This window comes from Anolis carolinensis, chromosome 5 (genome assembly GCF_035594765.1).
Source record: "Anolis carolinensis isolate JA03-04 chromosome 5, rAnoCar3.1.pri, whole genome shotgun sequence".
Lineage (NCBI taxonomy): Eukaryota > Metazoa > Chordata > Lepidosauria > Squamata > Dactyloidae > Anolis > Anolis carolinensis.
The window spans coordinates 189460925-189477871 of NC_085845.1; the positions used below are offsets into that span (position 1 = coordinate 189460925).

At 39.6% G+C, this 16947-nt stretch overlaps 1 protein-coding gene across 4 annotated transcripts in view; it reads left to right on the forward strand.

Annotated features, from left to right (window-relative positions):
• ptpro (protein tyrosine phosphatase receptor type O) overlaps positions 1-16947 on the forward strand; it is a 132571-nt gene that overhangs the window by 70183 nt on the left and 45441 nt on the right. For all 4 annotated transcript variants that reach the window (XM_008118630.2, XM_008118631.2, XM_062983132.1 and 1 more), the window contains exons 3-6: positions 9869-10027; positions 11148-11300; positions 14152-14604; positions 15705-15866. In XM_008118630.2, the coding sequence (XP_008116837.2) occupies positions 9869-10027; positions 11148-11300; positions 14152-14604; positions 15705-15866 (927 nt within the window). The remainder of the gene's footprint in view (positions 1-9868; positions 10028-11147; positions 11301-14151; positions 14605-15704; positions 15867-16947) is intronic.

The following is a 16947-nucleotide window of genomic DNA, read 5'->3' on the forward strand; positions in this document are numbered from 1 at the left end:
ACCTTGGGCCAGGGAAGCCGTGAAAGTTCTAAATAATTATATTGGATTAATAGAAGGTAAAGGTAAAGGTTTCCCCTGACGTTAAGTCCAGTCATGACCGACTCTGGGGGTTGGTGCTCATCTTGATTTCTAAGCCGAAGAGCCGGAGTTGTCCATAGACATCTCCAGGTCATGTGGCCGGCATGACTGCATGGAGCGCCGTTACCTTCCTGCTGGAGCGGTACCTACTGATCTACTCACATTGGAATGTTTTCGAACTGTTAGGTTGGCAGGAGTTGGGGCTAACAGTGGGCGCTCATTCCGCTCCCGGGATTTGAACCTGGGACCTTTTGGTCCACAAGTACAGCAGCTGAGTGCTTTAACACACTTTGCCACCAGGGGCCCTAGGATTAATAGAAACTTGTATCTAATTTAGGAAACCGAATCTTAGTGAAAACAAAACAGAAGAGTGTTTTTCCAAATGAACTACTGATCATGTGTTAATCTGGATTTAGAAAAGATTTCTGTCACCTTGAAAAATAAACTTTGTCCTTTAAATATGGTCTTTGGTTTTGAATGTTCAAGATGGCTGTTGTGGTAGGGATGCCTTTACCTAGTTCAAACCAAGGCATCATTTCAGGTGATGATAAACCTGGCATGGTTACATAGCTGGATGCATACTGTGCAGTATACATAACATCATCCAAAGACTGTGCAGAAACTTTAGCTGGCTCGAAATGTAGTATATTAAACGGGAGCTCATTTTTGTGAGCACTTATTCTTCTTTCATATTCACTCCACAAACTTCTAGTCAGTTTCTGAGCACATTTCAAAGTACTTGTTTTCTTCCAGAGTAGTGGTTCTTTGATCAGGTCTATCAGATTCTGAAAGGGTTCCTTTTTAAAGTCATGGAACTCTTTCAGAATCTGATGAAAGCTGAAATCCCCCCCCCCCCTCTGCCTACATATAATTGTATAAATACATAGTCTTTTGTGTAATTTATTCAGCCTGTAGAGATGTAACTTTTTTAACTATCAGGCAATCTTTACTGCTACTTTCTTGTGTGGCGGTAGTGAAACCTCTGCTATTCAACCACAGCTATGCTAAACATCTCAAATGATTGTTTTGGACAGCTCTCATTCTCAAATCCAGTGGTTCTCAATCTGTGGTCTGTGGATCACCAGTGGTCCCCAAGAACTAAAATATGGTCTGTGGCCTTACCATTACAGTGTTCCCTCACTTATCGCTGGGGTTAGGTTCCAGGACCACCCACAATAAGTGAAAATCTGCAAAGTAGGGGCACTATATTTATTTTAATATTTATACATTATTTTAGTAGTTATACACTATTTTAAGATTTTATCAACCAATTGTGTATTGATAAATGGCCTCCTTCTCCTCCCGTTGCCACTTGGGCACTTTTCTCTCCCTTTGGCTTCTCCTTCCTCCCTTCCTTAGGCTGTAAATTGTAATTTTTTTATGATTTATAATAGTATTTTAGAGTTTACTGAAACTCTAACAGCGAATCCGTGAAAAGTGAACCGCGAAGTAGTGAGGGAACACTGTACTACACCGTTGCAATGAGAGTGGTTACTCTCACGAAACATTCTTATAGTGCCCTGGCAATGGGGATGTTAGGAGGAGAGAGGCTGACTACCCACAAAAGGCATAACAACAAGCCTCCTGACTTCTGCTTCTCCTCCTCCTCCCTCTCCCTGAGCAGAGCCATTCTATGTGGTGGCCGGAAGTGGAGGCACCTGGTGTCTTCGTTTTTAGATCTGTTCCTGGGGTTATTTGGGGTGATGATTCAGAAAATTGTATTGGATAAACCACATCAGCTCTAGATTATTAAATATAGTTTTCTGTGGGCAAGCAGATGGCGACTACTGGATGGCATATGTTATGAATCAGAAACTAGAACTGATGTGGTCTATCCAATGCAATTTTCTGAATCAGCACCCCAAATAACCAAACCAAATCTAAAGTTGTTCCAAAGCTGATTCTTAACCTTTTTGTTACTAATGTTGGAGAGTGGTCCCTAATCAAAGTGGTCCCTGGTCAAAAAAAAGGTTGGGATCAAACATATATTGGTGTGAGAGGCCTTTTAACTCTTTGCCCCCACCACTGTCCTGGTGATGATTGGGGTCTGTTTCCTCTTAAAAAAGAAAAGGCCTCCCCACTCCAAGAGCCAAGAGAATTGGGGTAAAATAGAATTGTGACAGAAGTAAAGGAGAAAAGGCCTAACTCCATGGCTTTCTGCTGATCAGCATTGACTCATTAAATAAATGTGAACTTTTTAAATTAACACTTGTCGAAATTATGTCCGGGTTCTCTTGAATGAAACAATGAAACAACGCCAGATTGATGAATTTAGGCTTAGATATCTCTCACTTTCACCAGTATGGAAATCCAAATCCCAAACACTCACCAGCAATTTCTCATATAAAAAACATGTATTCAAGAACCAGTTGTGTGGTTAGCATCACATCCAGACCAGACTACAGATGGAGGAAGATAAAGAGAGTCAGGGAAGCCAGCTAGCTTGACTGAGACCAAGCCGAAAGAAGCACTAAAAGATGCAGAGGAAGACTACAGGGAAGGCAAAAGGAATTGCCGGTGTTCACCAACCTTTCAACCGTTAAATGCTATGTCTTTACTATTGTGATTCTTAATTACCTTTGTCACCACAGCAACCCATATGGCATTTTAAAAAAAATCACCACTTCCTCTGTGCCATATGGCTCCCTGTCTGTTAAAGATCATTGGTGTATTGAGGCCATAAGAGAACATATTGATGAAGTACATGCCTAATTGGGCTACGGCTGAGCCCTGGAAGCTTGGCATGTTGCTTCGATCCAGACAGGCACTGCTACTGCTGCATTTCAAGCATTTCAAGAGCATCGGCTGTGCTGGGATTCGGCAAATGAGTCCGCCAAGGAAGCCTGACTCTGTGAAATAAGTTATTTCAAAGCAATTGGTCCCATAGCTATCATTTGGCATTTACAGCTATTCCTCAGGGCCTACAGATGTTTGCCAAAGGACTGCACATTCCTGTCATGTTCCTTTTTTGGCTGGGTGAGAAGAGCACAAAGAGTGAGAACAACAACTCATCCCTGCTTGGAGTGTGCAGAAAATATATGAATTTGAGCTCTTTTGCATGTGAGATCTCACCAATAGGCTCAAGGGTAGACTCATATAATGCAGATTTAACTGCATTCAACTGGGATTATATCAGTCCACATTACCATATAATCCATTTCAATGCAGTTAATCTGCATTCTGAAACTGTATTATATGGCAGTGTAGCTGAGGCCTGAGAATCAAAATGCTGCTCCATCAGAAAGCCCATAGCACAGCTGTAGAGAGGAAGATGACAGTACCCACAATGACCACAAGAAAGGAGATGCCATTATCATGATCATCCAAAATCCTTATGAAAAGATGAAGAAGCAGACGTACCAGTTGGAGTGATGCAACAGATGCCTGAAGAGCAGCCAAGCCCTCCTTCTGTTCAATAAATCAGTTTAGAATCAGAACAAGAAGATATCGAGGATTTGGAGGGCCCACATCACAGGAAAAGGTAGATATTTAATTGTCTGGCCCACACCCTTCCCTTCAGATGCTGTATGAGGTTCCAGTCAAAGTCCCAAGAAGAGCACAACAGAGGACATGCTCATTAAATTCAGGTGGAAATGTCGAGTCGCCTCTACAATAAAAGATAATGAACATCAGCTCACTTAGAGCAACACTATTTCTAGCTCTCAAGCATTTGGCTTGATTCCCATGTTCTTGATGGATTTATGTTTTCTGGATGACTTGGCAATGTGACTACAGATAACGCTTGAACATCTGGCTCTGTTCAACAGCATTCATGACCTGCTTTATCTGTTGCTACTGACAACACATTTTAATACAAGACCTTGGCTTCTGATGACAGCTCACAGATGCTGAACACCTAGGCTTTGTTAAAACAGGACAAGAAGGTATTGTGTGTCCACCACAGTAATACGTTATTTAGGAAATATCTTGATCTCTGACAAACCTTCTGAGGCGCAAGTACAGCACAGTGGTATTATCTTCCTTCTTGGGGTACTTCTGGGAATGCCCTCCACTTGGGATGGGGCAGGAAAGCACAGTTGTCACATCCTTCTCTTCATTTGGGGCAACACAGAGATGGGGCATTCAAAGCAGCTTTCTGAGTACAGGAAGGTGCACAGCACAAGTCCTGCCAGGAGAGAGAAGGAAAGCAAAACTTGCCAGTCATGGTGCCCCATCACCTGAGGCAATGATGGCATTGAGACTAACAGAAGCACTGGCTTAGTTTCCATCCCATGAGGAGCTAAGAATAGAAGCATTCCTATTAATGGCTCCATTTCAATCGAATTCAATCTTTAGTTAATTCCATCATTAGATTGTGGCTGGAACCATGCTGCCCTCCAGATGTTGAACTGCAATTTGCAGCATCCCATGCCATTTCACGGTAGAGCTAATGGAAGTTGTAGTTTAGTAACATCTGGAAAGCAGCATGATTCCCATCCTGATCTAAAGAAATAGCGTATCTTCAATTCCAAATTAAAGTTGTCATATTACCAAATGCTCTGGTTTGTACAATACCATAACTTACCTTGTTTCCATCAGACCATGTAATAATATAATGAAGTTTTGTTATCAGATGGACTTCAGCACATTCAGTGCTTTAAAAATTTAGGTTAAGGATGCATCCACACTGTAGAATTATTGCAGTTTGACACCACTTTCATTGCCACAGCTCAATGCTATGCAACCATGGGAATTATACTGTAGTTTCATAAGGTTTTTAGCCGTCTCTGCCAAAGTGCCTCACCAAAGCACAACTTGCAAGACTCCATAGCATTGAGCCATGCCAGTTAAAGGAGTGTCAAATGGCATTAGTCCTATAGGGCAGGTGCACTCTTAGTTCATTCTAGAGATGGTTTGAAGACATTATGTCCATCTCTGGAAAGCAATAGAAAAACTTGCAAGTAAAGCAGCACACTTATATTACTCTTTTTTCCATTGAGAGGCTTATTATTACAGGCAGGACTAATAATAGTGCCAGGCCTGGGTCAAATCAATACTCTCTCCCCGCTGTCTTCCTCTCCTCCACTCCAACGCCTCCCAACTCAGTATTGATCTTGTTCCTTGTCGTAGGGCTGGTCACACTGAACGGATAAGAGTTATACGTTCACCCAGTTGGAAAAGACAACACACCATCTAATACAACAGGCTCTCTCCAGTGAGGGGTTGGAAGGGCAGGGACACACATTTGGTCTTTTTCTTGGATGTGGTAATTGTGATAATATGTTTTAAAGTATGAGTTTTATGGTAATGTTTTTTAACTGTGTTGTACCTCACATTGAACTATGAGAGGTGTTGTTGTTGTTGTTGTTGTTGTTGTTGTTGTTGTTGTTACTATCATCACCACCACCACCACCATCATCATCATCATCATCATCATCATCATCATCATCATCATCATCATCATCAGAATGTACTGTCTGAATTGGAATATTGAAATCAAGGTAGAAATATCTTTAGCCATCATACTTGGGGGCTGGGGAGGCTGTCCCTCTTTGTTCAGTCTTTGTATCAAATCTCTCTCACAAAGCTGTTGTGAAGAGGAAATGGGATCTGAGTCCAGCCATAAGCCTTTGACGATCTTTTTTAAAAAAATTCCTGATCACTTTCATTGCTCTTAATGCCTGGAAGGCCTTTTGCCAGCTAGCCTCAGTTGTTGTTGTTGTTGTTGTTGTTGTTGTTGTTGTTATAATTATATTCTGCTTTCTTTAGAAAATTGGTGTTTAAAATGGCTCACAATTTAAAAGGACAATATAGTTAAATACACACAAAAGGCAAATATTAAGATAGAATTGTGGTATTGAAAGAATTCACATCTGATCTGAGTCAAATAATAAAACATAATTTAGAAAAGAAGAAATAGGGAAGGAGAATTGCAAACCAGAATTGAACGTTGGCTCCAGAGTATAGCTTTATAATGTTCAATCCAGACAAGAGAGGAGAACTGCAAATACCAAATACTCCAACGTCCAAGAACCACTGAAGAATTATCCTAATAAACATTCTTCCTAGAAGACTGTGGTAGGAGGGGGAAAAGTTTTTTTCCTCATGGAACAGTAATTCCTTTTTGTCCTTTGTTGGGAGGGTGGGTTGTGGGGTGTGAGCCTGAATCTGAGTCCCTTGGACCCTTTATATTCCTCTTCAATGGGGCATGAAAAGGTAAAAACAGTTTCTCCTGGGTATCAACCAGAGACTCCTTCTCTGACCCTGAAGGGTGAATGTAGAATTGCTTTCCTCCATAGTTACAAGGGCTTCTCTGCATTGCTGTTCTTGTAGCCATCAAGTAGTTTCCAAGGTGAATGTATCTCAGGCATTGCTGTTCTTGTAGCCATCAAGTAGTTTCCAAGGTGAATGTATCTCAGGCATTGCTGTTCTTGTAGCCATCAAGTAGTTTCCAAGGTGAATGTATCTCAGGCATTGCTGTTCTTGTAGCCATCAAGTAGTTTCCAAGGTGAATGTATCTCAGGCATTGCTGCTCTTGTAGCCATCAAGTAGTTTCCAAGGTGAATGTATCTCAGGCATTGCTGCTCTTGTAGCCATCAAGTAGTTTCCAAAGTGAATGTATCTCAGGCATTGCTGTTCTTGTAGCCATCAAGTAGTTTCCAAGGTGAATGTATCTCAGGCATTGCTGCTCTTGTAGCCATCAAGTAGTTTCCAAGGTGAATGTATCTCAGGCATTGCTGCTCTTGTAGCCATCAAGTAGTTTCCAAGGTGAATGTATCTCAGGCATTGCTGCTCTTTTAGCCATAAAGTAGTTTCCAAGGTGAATGTATCTCAGGCATTGCTGCTCTTGTAGCCATCAAGTAGTTTCCAAGGTGAATGTATCTCAGGCATTGCTGCTCTTTTAGCCATAAAGTAGTTTCCAAGGTGAATGTATCTCAGGCATTGCTGCTCTTGTAGCCATCAAGTAGTTTCCAAGGTGAATGTATCTCAGGCATTGCTGTTCTTGTAGCCATCAAGTAGTTTCCAAGGTGAATGTATCTCAGGCATTGCTGTTCTTGTAGCCATCAAGTAGTTTCCAAGGTGAATGTATCTCAGGCATTGCTGTTCTTGTAGCCATCAAGTAGTTTCCAAGGTGAATGTATCTCAGGCATTGCTGCTCTTGTAGCCATCAAGTAGTTTCCAAGGTGAATGTATCTCAGGCATTGCTGCTCTTGTAGCCATCAAGTAGTTTCCAAGGTGAATGTATCTCAGGCATTGCTGTTCTTGTAGCCATCAAGTAGTTTCCAAGGTGAATGTATCTCAGGCATTGCTGCTCTTGTAGCCATCAAGTAGTTTCCAAGGTGAATGTATCTCAGGCATTGCTTCTCTTGTAGCCATCAAGTAGTTTCCAAAGTGAATGTATCTCAGGCATTGCTGTTCTTGTAGCCATCAAGTAGTTTCCAAGGTGAATGTATCTCAGGCATTGCTGCTCTTGTAGCCATCAAGTAGTTTCCAAGGTGAATGTATCTCAGGCATTGCTGTTCTTGTAGCCATCAAGTAGTTTCCAAGGTGAATGTATCTCAGGCATTGCTGCTCTTGTAGCCATCAAGTAGTTTCCAAGGTGAATGTATCTCAGGCATTGCTGTTCTTGTAGCCATCAAGTAGTTTCCAAGGTGAATGTATCTCAGGCATTGCTGCTCTTGTAGCCATCAAGTAGTTTCCAAGGTGAATGTATCTCAGGCATTGCTGCTCTTTTAGCCATAAAGTAGTTTCCAAGGTGAATGTATCTCAGGCATTGCTGCTCTTGTAGCCATCAAGTAGTTTCCAAGGTGAATGTATCTCAGGCATTGCTGTTCTTGTAGCCATCAAGTAGTTTCCAAGGTGAATGTATCTCAGGCATTGCTGTTCTTGTAGCCATCAAGTAGTTTCCAAGGTGAATGTATCTCAGGCATTGCTGCTCTTTTAGCCATCAAGTAGTTTCCAAGGTGAATGTATCTCAGGCATTGCTGCTCTTTTAGCCATCAAGTAGTTTCCAAGGTGAATGTATCTCAGGCATTGCTGCTCTTGTAGCCATCAAGTAGTTTCCAAGGTGAATGTATCTCAGGCATTGCTGCTCTTTTAGCCATCAAGTAGTTTCCAAGGTGAATGTATCTCAGGCATTGCTGTTCTTGTAGCCATCAAGTAGTTTCCAAGGTGAATGTATCTCAGGCATTGCTGTTCTTGTAGCCATCAAGTAGTTTCCAAGGTGAATGTATCTCAGGCATTGCTGCTCTTGTAGCCATCAAGTAGTTTCCAAGGTGAATGTATCTCAGGCATTGCTGCTCTTGTAGCCATCAAGTAGTTTCCAAAGTGAATGTATCTCAGGCATTGCTGTTCTTGTAGCCATCAAGTAGTTTCCAAGGTGAATGTATCTCAGGCATTGCTGCTCTTGTAGCCATCAAGTAGTTTCCAAGGTGAATGTATCTCAGGCATTGCTGTTCTTGTAGCCATCAAGTAGTTTCCAAGGTGAATGTATCTCAGGCATTGCTGCTCTTGTAGCCATCAAGTAGTTTCCAAGGTGAATGTATCTCAGGCATTGCTGTTCTTGTAGCCATCAAGTAGTTTCCAAGGTGAATGTATCTCAGGCATTGCTGCTCTTGTAGCCATCAAGTAGTTTCCAAGGTGAATGTATCTCAGGCATTGCTGCTCTTGTAGCCATCAAGTAGTTTCCAAGGTGAATGTATCTCAGGCTTCTCTGCATTGCTGTTCTTGTATGCCATCAAGTAGTTTCCAAAGTGAATGTATCACAGACTTTTTTGGGACTGAGAGTGTGTGACTCACCCAAGGTGACCCACGTGGTTCCCAAGGCTGAGTGGGGATCAAACCCTGGTCTCCAGAGTTGTAGCCCACTGCTCAAGCCACTACACCATGCATGCTATTCATTACTTCGTGTTGATTTGTTAGCTGCTGCTGTAAGGAAAATGTCAGGAAAGAGAGGCAGTTTGCAATGCCTTCCACTTAATCTAATCATCGGATAATTAAATCAAAAGATCAAGACCAAAATAAATTGGTAATAAAAACGAATACAGCTTCCGTCCATTATTAGATTTCTTCTAGGAAGAAGTAACAGGATAATGCAATTCACTCACTCTATAAAGTTGCCGTAATTAGAAAATTGCAATGTGATTATTATAGCCTATGTAAGGCAGACTAAGAAAGAAAGCTACCCCCCCCCATCCTTTCACCCTAGTATCATGTGGGAAACTGAATTAATTTCTGCTGCTCCCCCTACTTTCCAGCAACATAGAAATAGCCATCATGCAGGGATTGCTATGCTGAAAAGGTGGTCAGTGCATGCTCAGAAGATAATTCCATCATCCTTAACAGCCAAAGAAATGGGTTATGATGATGTAAGTTGCACTTACACTATTGTAACTCACTAACTGGATGTCAGGCATAGTTAAAAATATCCTACAAAATGCAAGAAATTAAAAATCAGTACTGTTGAAAGAAGTATGATTAAAGGATCCTTTCTTCAGTTCCCAGGTCCTACTGGTTTTTTTAAAGTGTTCACTTGGTGTTCAAAGCGGCTGCCTGCTGATGCCAACTTGTTTAATCTCTGCTGAGAATTGAGTTCAGACACTGTCTTTTTCAATGGAATCAGTTCACCTGTCTATTGCCAAGGGTAAAGGAATCAAGTAAATTGTCGGGGGCAGCTATGAATAAGCTCCACTTCATTGAAAGTTTTGCCAAAGTTCATGTCACCAAGATCTGAGCGATACATGTGTCTTCTCAGATGATCATCCTATCTTTATAAAATAATAATTTGATGTATGAAGAAATAAAACATTCCCCTCTTTCTCTGTTCTCTTTCTCTGTTCTCCTTTTGAAGAACCTCTGCCTGTAACCAATGTTTTCATCTATGACTATAAACCATCACCTGAAACTGGAGTGTTGTTTGAAATCCAATATCCAGAGAAGTACAACGTTTTCAGCAGGGTGAATATAAGCTACTGGGAAGGAAAAGACTACCGGACGATGTTATACAAAGGTGGGTATAAAGTGAATCTTCTGTACAAATTTATTACTAAATGTTGTTCATATCTTATCTAGAATTCCAAAAACTGGAATACTCTAAAATCCACAATTGTCCACATGGGAAGTTGAGATAGTGACACATTTGTTTTCTGGTGGTTCAGTGTACACAAATTGTGCGTCATACACAACATATATTTAACTTGATATGATTTGATTTTTAAAGCTCTATTTTGAGATTTGTAAGCCACCTAGGATATCTCTGTACTGTAAAAGTAATGCAGTTTGACACCACTTTCACAGCCATGCCTCAATATTATGGAATCATGGGAGCTGTGGTTTGATGAGGCAGCAGCACTATGTGACAGAGAGGGCTGAAAACCTTGTAAAAATACAGCTCTCATTATGCTATAGCATTGAGCCAGGGCAGTTAAAGTGATATCAAGCTGTGTTAATTCTACAATATAGAAACACTCTTGGACTGTGAAAAGGGCAGGACACAAATATAAAACAATATCAAAAAGGTTGGCAGAAGGGAGTAAATTAGCCTTCTGAAACCAACAGAGATTCAGAAAAGAAATCATAATTTCTACGTGAAATAAACAGTTCTGGTACTACTCCACTCACTTTCTAGCCTGGATGGCACCTTACTCTTTAATTATAAGTCTGCATCCAGCCAATAAATCCCTGACGTAACTTTAAAATGTCAGTTTCCATGACTGGTTGTTCCATTGTGAACATTTCATACAATTTCTCCCTTGGCAGTTTGGCCTGAAAAAGCCCCTTGTGTACAGTTAGTATCAAGGATGTGGGAGATGAAATCATCTGTCCTTTGAAATGTTCAGTATCATATACTACATATTGCCAGTTGCAATTACTTTGCTAGCTTTCATGTTTATTTCCCTGTTTTTGCTTCTAAGTACTTTTGACAGCCAAAAAGGAAGAGAGCAGAGAATGGGAAAAAAAGAAGAGAGACAAAAAAAAAAACCCCAAAACCATAGGACATGAGGATGTTAACCTTAAAAAAAAAAAGACAAGCCTTTAATACAGAGCCAAGTGGTATTTACCTTCTAAAGAGTGTGAAGTTGAGTCTTTGTGCTAATTTAGCATGTACCATTTTGTTTACTTCTTCGTAGATTTTTTCAAAGGCAAAACTGTTTTCAATCACTGGCTGCCAGGAATATGTTATAGCAACATCACATTTCAGTTGGTATCTGAAGCGACATTCAACAAAAGCACGTTGGTGGAATACAGTGGGATTAAGCATGAACCGACACAACACCGTACAGGTAAAAATGACAAGTGTATTCAGGTACAGCAAATTCATTGAGTGCTTTTCAAAGGAGGAGTGCCATGTTCAATTGCTATTAAGGAGCCAAGAGTTTTGGGACATCTTTAAAATGAACTAATTATGATAGATTGTTATAATTTGAGGGATGTAAATCCACATGTTTTCAAAGTAGCTATAGATGGTCCTGAACCTATTTTGGAGAAAGAGTTCAATACTTCAGTTGCTTTAAAGTGAAGGCCAAAACCTGGAATGAATTCACTGCCCCACTAGAATGAACGCCACCAAACATCCCTGTGGGTGGGATCATATTGAAATGAAATGGACTACAGTGAATTGAAAATGACAATTATGTTATTGAGATTAACCATTAATAGTGGTGATAGTGGTGGCCCAAACATCCTTATATTTTTTTTACATAGTTAGCATGCATGACATGGGTAATAATAACTATCTGCCATTGATGCAAACATCTTCACGGAAGAGTTTTATAAAATTATCATTGGTCATACACCTGCTTAAGCATCCTGTGTAATAAATGCAGTTTGTTGAACAACCGACATCCTGATTCAAACATTTGGTGACAAACTCTGCACTGTCCCATGATGACTCTCATCTTTTTCAATGAATTTGTTCATGTAATTAAAAAACCTGTCAGGATACCTATGTCCAATTTATGAAGCAAACAGAAGGCTGTTTCTGCAGTCCTGATTGTGTTGCCCTTTCACCACTGACAATTTGGTGCCAACCTCATTGTTAATGTGCTGCCCTGCAGCAAAATCTTATTATGGCTTAGACTAGCTTCCTCATTCTTGTCCTTCCTTCTTTTGTTTCTTTCCTGTCTTCCTTGCTTCTATTCTTTCTTTTTGTGTGTGCAAAAATGGCAGCAACAAATTCAGTGACAGTTCAACTTCTGACATAGATTCCTAGAGGTCCTGTACAAACCCCTTTAGCTTTCCCCATCTCTAATCTAGTACAATATTATGTTGTCATTGACAGCTGGCAAAATATTTCCAAAAAAAACGACCTATTTAGCACAGATCAGTGGGAGCTTGTGGGTTTTTTTTGCTATTGCGGTGGTGAGCATGCTCCGAATATTACTCTGTCCAGAGTACAAATTCCTACCCTCCAAATAGGTTCAGCACCTTGGATAGCTCCTTTAAAACAGGAGTGGATTTGCTCTCCCAGTCCCTAGCCACCATAGCATCTGTTGCATCTTCTTTTGTTGAACTCAAGGTAGACTCGATATCCAGAAAGATAGGAGACAGGGTTATACTTGCTTTATTTTCAAGCATTCCTGTGAGGTAGGTACCCAAATGGTTTCCCAGTGTGTTTTATGGTTGGGTAAGAACTGTGAAACCAGGCAGACCTTGTTCTTAGCCAAGTGATTTGTTTTGGACTGTAACTCCCAGAATCTCCCAGCCATGGGTGCAGAGGATGTTGACTTTAGAGTCCAAAAAATAACTCTTCTCAGCTTCATCTAAGCCTTACATACTATCCATAATACCCCAGTTTGTAAGGCATTCCTGCACAATAAGATCTGTATTGGTCAGTCTGGCAAAGCAGTTGCTGACATATTTAAAGGAAGACAAGTTACCCTTCATTATGCTCTAGGCTATTTATATCAGATTGCAGACAAATGATATTATGCTGTGTTTCCTTCCACCCCCCATTCTCTTGCACTTGATCAGTTTATGCCTTGAAGCATGAAGACTTAGACTTAGAAAACACACAATAGGCCTTGACAGGATAGCTGTGCTATATGAATTGAAAATGACATTTGGGCAAAGTCTGGAACTTATTTGAATTCCATTTTGGAAGCGTGCCCAAGTACTTCTTCTTAATCTTATAGGGCAGTAGGCCAGACGGTTGTACTCCAACAGAGGGCATGCATGCTTCCTTCCTTATTTTTCAGATTGCTTTTTGTGAGGATAAATTCAGTGAAAGCTTGGATGGAAATGAGAATAGCCAATAGTTGGACTACAACTCCCAACATCCTTCAATGCTAGCTGTTCTGCCTAGGACTAATGAGATTTGTAGTCCCCAAAGGCAACAACACACATGAAAGAAAATAAATATTTAATATTAGTACTTTTATTTTTAGTTAGAAAAGCAACCTTTCTAAGAAATGTTGCTTATATTCTGAGACATTTTTTATTTTTAAAAATTCACCAGATTCTTTTTAGTATGAACCTAGAAATTTTTCAGGATGTGGAATTTTGTACTGACACTAACTCTACATCTGATAAGCTCAACTGGCTTCTGGATTATTTCTCTGTTCATTGGGACAATCAGTTTTAGTGAAAGATGAAAAAAATGCTTACAGCTTTATCACAGTCACAATGCAGCTTAATTTGTGTTAAATCACTACATTTATTAAAATCCTGCTTACTTCCTCAGAATTCCTTTAATGTTTTACCTAAGAAAGACCTAACACAACCAGTGGCCAGGATTTTGTTTTAGATAAAACTGAATGCTCATTGTAGAATCTCAATAACCACATCCTCATTCCCCAAATACCTGCAGCACCCATTATTTGGATGTGGGTTGATCAAGCTGAAAGCTGCTGTATTTTGGTTCAGAACCTAGCTGATTGGGATTTCCATCAGGGAAATCAGTAGAAGAGAAATATTTTAGCTGGAGAAGTAGAAAATATGAAGATCATCAGCACCATTTAAGTTGTTATTAATTCAGTAAAGATTGGTCAGCTCATTAAAAATACTTATCAAGTTTTCCAAAACTCTGTTGTGTTCTTCTATTAATCAACCCACACATTGTGTTTTGGTGAACTGATTTCTACTAAAAGTGATTTTTTTTAAATAAATAAATAAACCCGTTTCTTTCTTTTTCAGTTCCTTACCCTCCTCGAAACATTTCTGTGCGTATCGTACATACGAACCTCAATGAGAACTGGGAAGAACACAGTGGGGATTTCCCAGAAGAATCATTTCTGGAAAACCAGAATACTATGGGACAGGAAAACATTCCCCATGTTGAGGATGATCTACCAGTGCTCCCAACAATGAACACTTCTTATACATGGCCTGAGTATCGTTATAACAGCAGTGATTATGAAACCACGTCTCAGCCAGATTGGTGGATTAATGAATTGGACTCCCCAGAGAATGAGGACGAGTTTGTCAATGCAGTGCCAACAGATTATGAAAACATCAACCCAACTGCTGAATTTGGGACACCTTTACCTAAGCCTTCTTCATTCCTCCCAGTGCAAATGGTGCTGAGCTGGCTGCCCCCAAAACCACCCACAGCGTTTGATGGCTTCCATATTCATATTGAAAGAGAAGGTAATGTTCAGAATAAGTGGCTGCCATGTCAGTGATAGGTGCTTTGGCTTTTAGTTGAAAATTTTAAGGAGCTATCCAAGGTAATAAATCTAGATGGAGAATAAGAGTTCAGTACCTTGGACAGCCCCTTTAAGTCACAGATTCAGCATCCCACTGACATGGGCAGTAGAACAGCATCTGCTGTATGGTAGCTGGGGAGAAGCAAAGCTTGCTGTTAACATTGGTAGATCCTGATACATAGACTTCATTGTCACTTCTCTGTGCACACATATGTATGCACTATCAGGAATCAAAGTAAGGAAGCTTCCCAGGGTTAAGAAGCTAAGGGGTGGTGGCATTGTGGGGAGATTTCATAGGACAGAGTGTATGAGCTTTTGTGACTTGCAGATAACACCTGCTGCCTTCAAGTGTTACAAGTGTTGAAGTAAGGTAAATCGCTTGTCTGTCTAATCAGCTTCTGTACATAGATTATGATTCTTCTGGTTCTTGAGTTTACTGGCTTACCTCTTGATTCAGTTAGAAACCATGGTGGATAATGAGCTATAGTCTTCCTCTTTAAAAAAAAAAAGAAAGACATTAAAGCAGTATATAAATATATACATGCTTGGTGTAGGGTTAACATCCATGGACTCAAGCCTAGGCTGAGGCCTATGTGTTTTTTTCTGCTCTGTTTTAGGCAGCAAAGTGTTTTCAGCCACTCCTAGGCAGATAGGATCTCACAGTTGTGTTAACCAGTCTATGCTGACCAATTGACACACATAACACTATACATACTGTCTGCCTGCACTGTTTTCTGTTTAGGTTGTCATATAAAATACACAAGTGGAAGCTTTCTGCATACATGCACTTTAAGGGAATTTATCTTAATTAATCTAGATGTATGTTTGATTTGGTACTGTCAGGTGAACTAATTGTTTGCTTTTTTTAAATAGATTTTCCTCATTTTATTTGTGAGGTTGTGATTTATATAACCAAATGAATCAGTTCCTGGCTTCTATAGCCCACTCAACATTAGGTCACCCAATAATAATCACTACAGCTGTAGCTAGAAATCCTGTAAAATTCAGCCCATTCACATATTTTTCCTTCTCTTGGTTTAGAGAACTTCACTGAATTCCTAACAGTGGGAGAGGACATTCATGAATTTGTTGCTGATCTGAAAGAACCAGGGAAATACATGGTATCTGTTACGACGTTTAGTTCGTCTGGGTCATGTGAAGTTCGAGAAAGCCGAATAGCCAAAAGACTCAGTTTTTATATTAGTAAGTCTCTATGTGATCATCTTATACATATGCAATATAGATCGTAAATCAAAAGTGGAGAGTATATGCCTATCCAGATGCTATCAAACTATGATCTCCAAATTAATATATACCCACAAGTACAACGATATACACTTGTAAATGGTCAATCAACAGGTATAAAATATAAACTTATATTGAATGAAATACAATCAGATCAGATAAATTCACCACAGGAAGACTAAGAGTCGAAACCGGTTGTGTATTCTGAATGCTCTTTGGTTCAACTGATTGATTTCACAAACGGCAAATTTATATCTAGAGCAAGCATTGTTCGGTTATGTATTCATTTTGATGTACAGAGCATTAACATTACAATTGTAAATTCTGTACTTATTGTATTTCATTCAATGTAAGTTTATATTTTATACCAGTTTATTGACCATTTACCAGTGTATATCGTTGTACTTGTGGGCATATATTAGTTTGGTGTGTAACCAGGAACCCATTTACTTAATAAACTATAATTTCCAGCATTCCTTATCTAGGCCGCCAGGGTTGACAGAAGTTGCAGTTTCACAATATCAAAAACCGTGCACCCTTCCCTTAAATCTTTAATTACTTCATTACATATTGTTGTTTCTTTTTTGTTTTCTGGCTTAAGTTGACGGTGAATTCATCTATGGTATACCAGTGGTTCTTAACTAGTGGTCTGTCAGCTAGCCGCAATGTCCTCAAGGGCAATGTGCAAAGGCTTGAAGAAATGTTATAAGATTAATAATAATAATAATAATAATAATAATAATAATAATAATAATAATAATAATAAATAAAATAATAAAGTAATAATAATAATAAGTATGGGATTAAATATTGTATTAGGATTGTGTGAATCAAATATTATAATAAAACTGTTAGAATTTACTTATTTCTCCCTCCTCTCCAAATCTGAAGATCTTTGATGAGCAACTTCAAATAAATATTTGATGTACTTTAGGGCTTTAAAGCTGGAGTTGAGTCTTGGAGGTCCACAGCAACAAAAGGTTGCTCAAGGAGTCTATAGTAAAGGAAAGGTTAAGAATGGTTGGTCTACACAGTTATT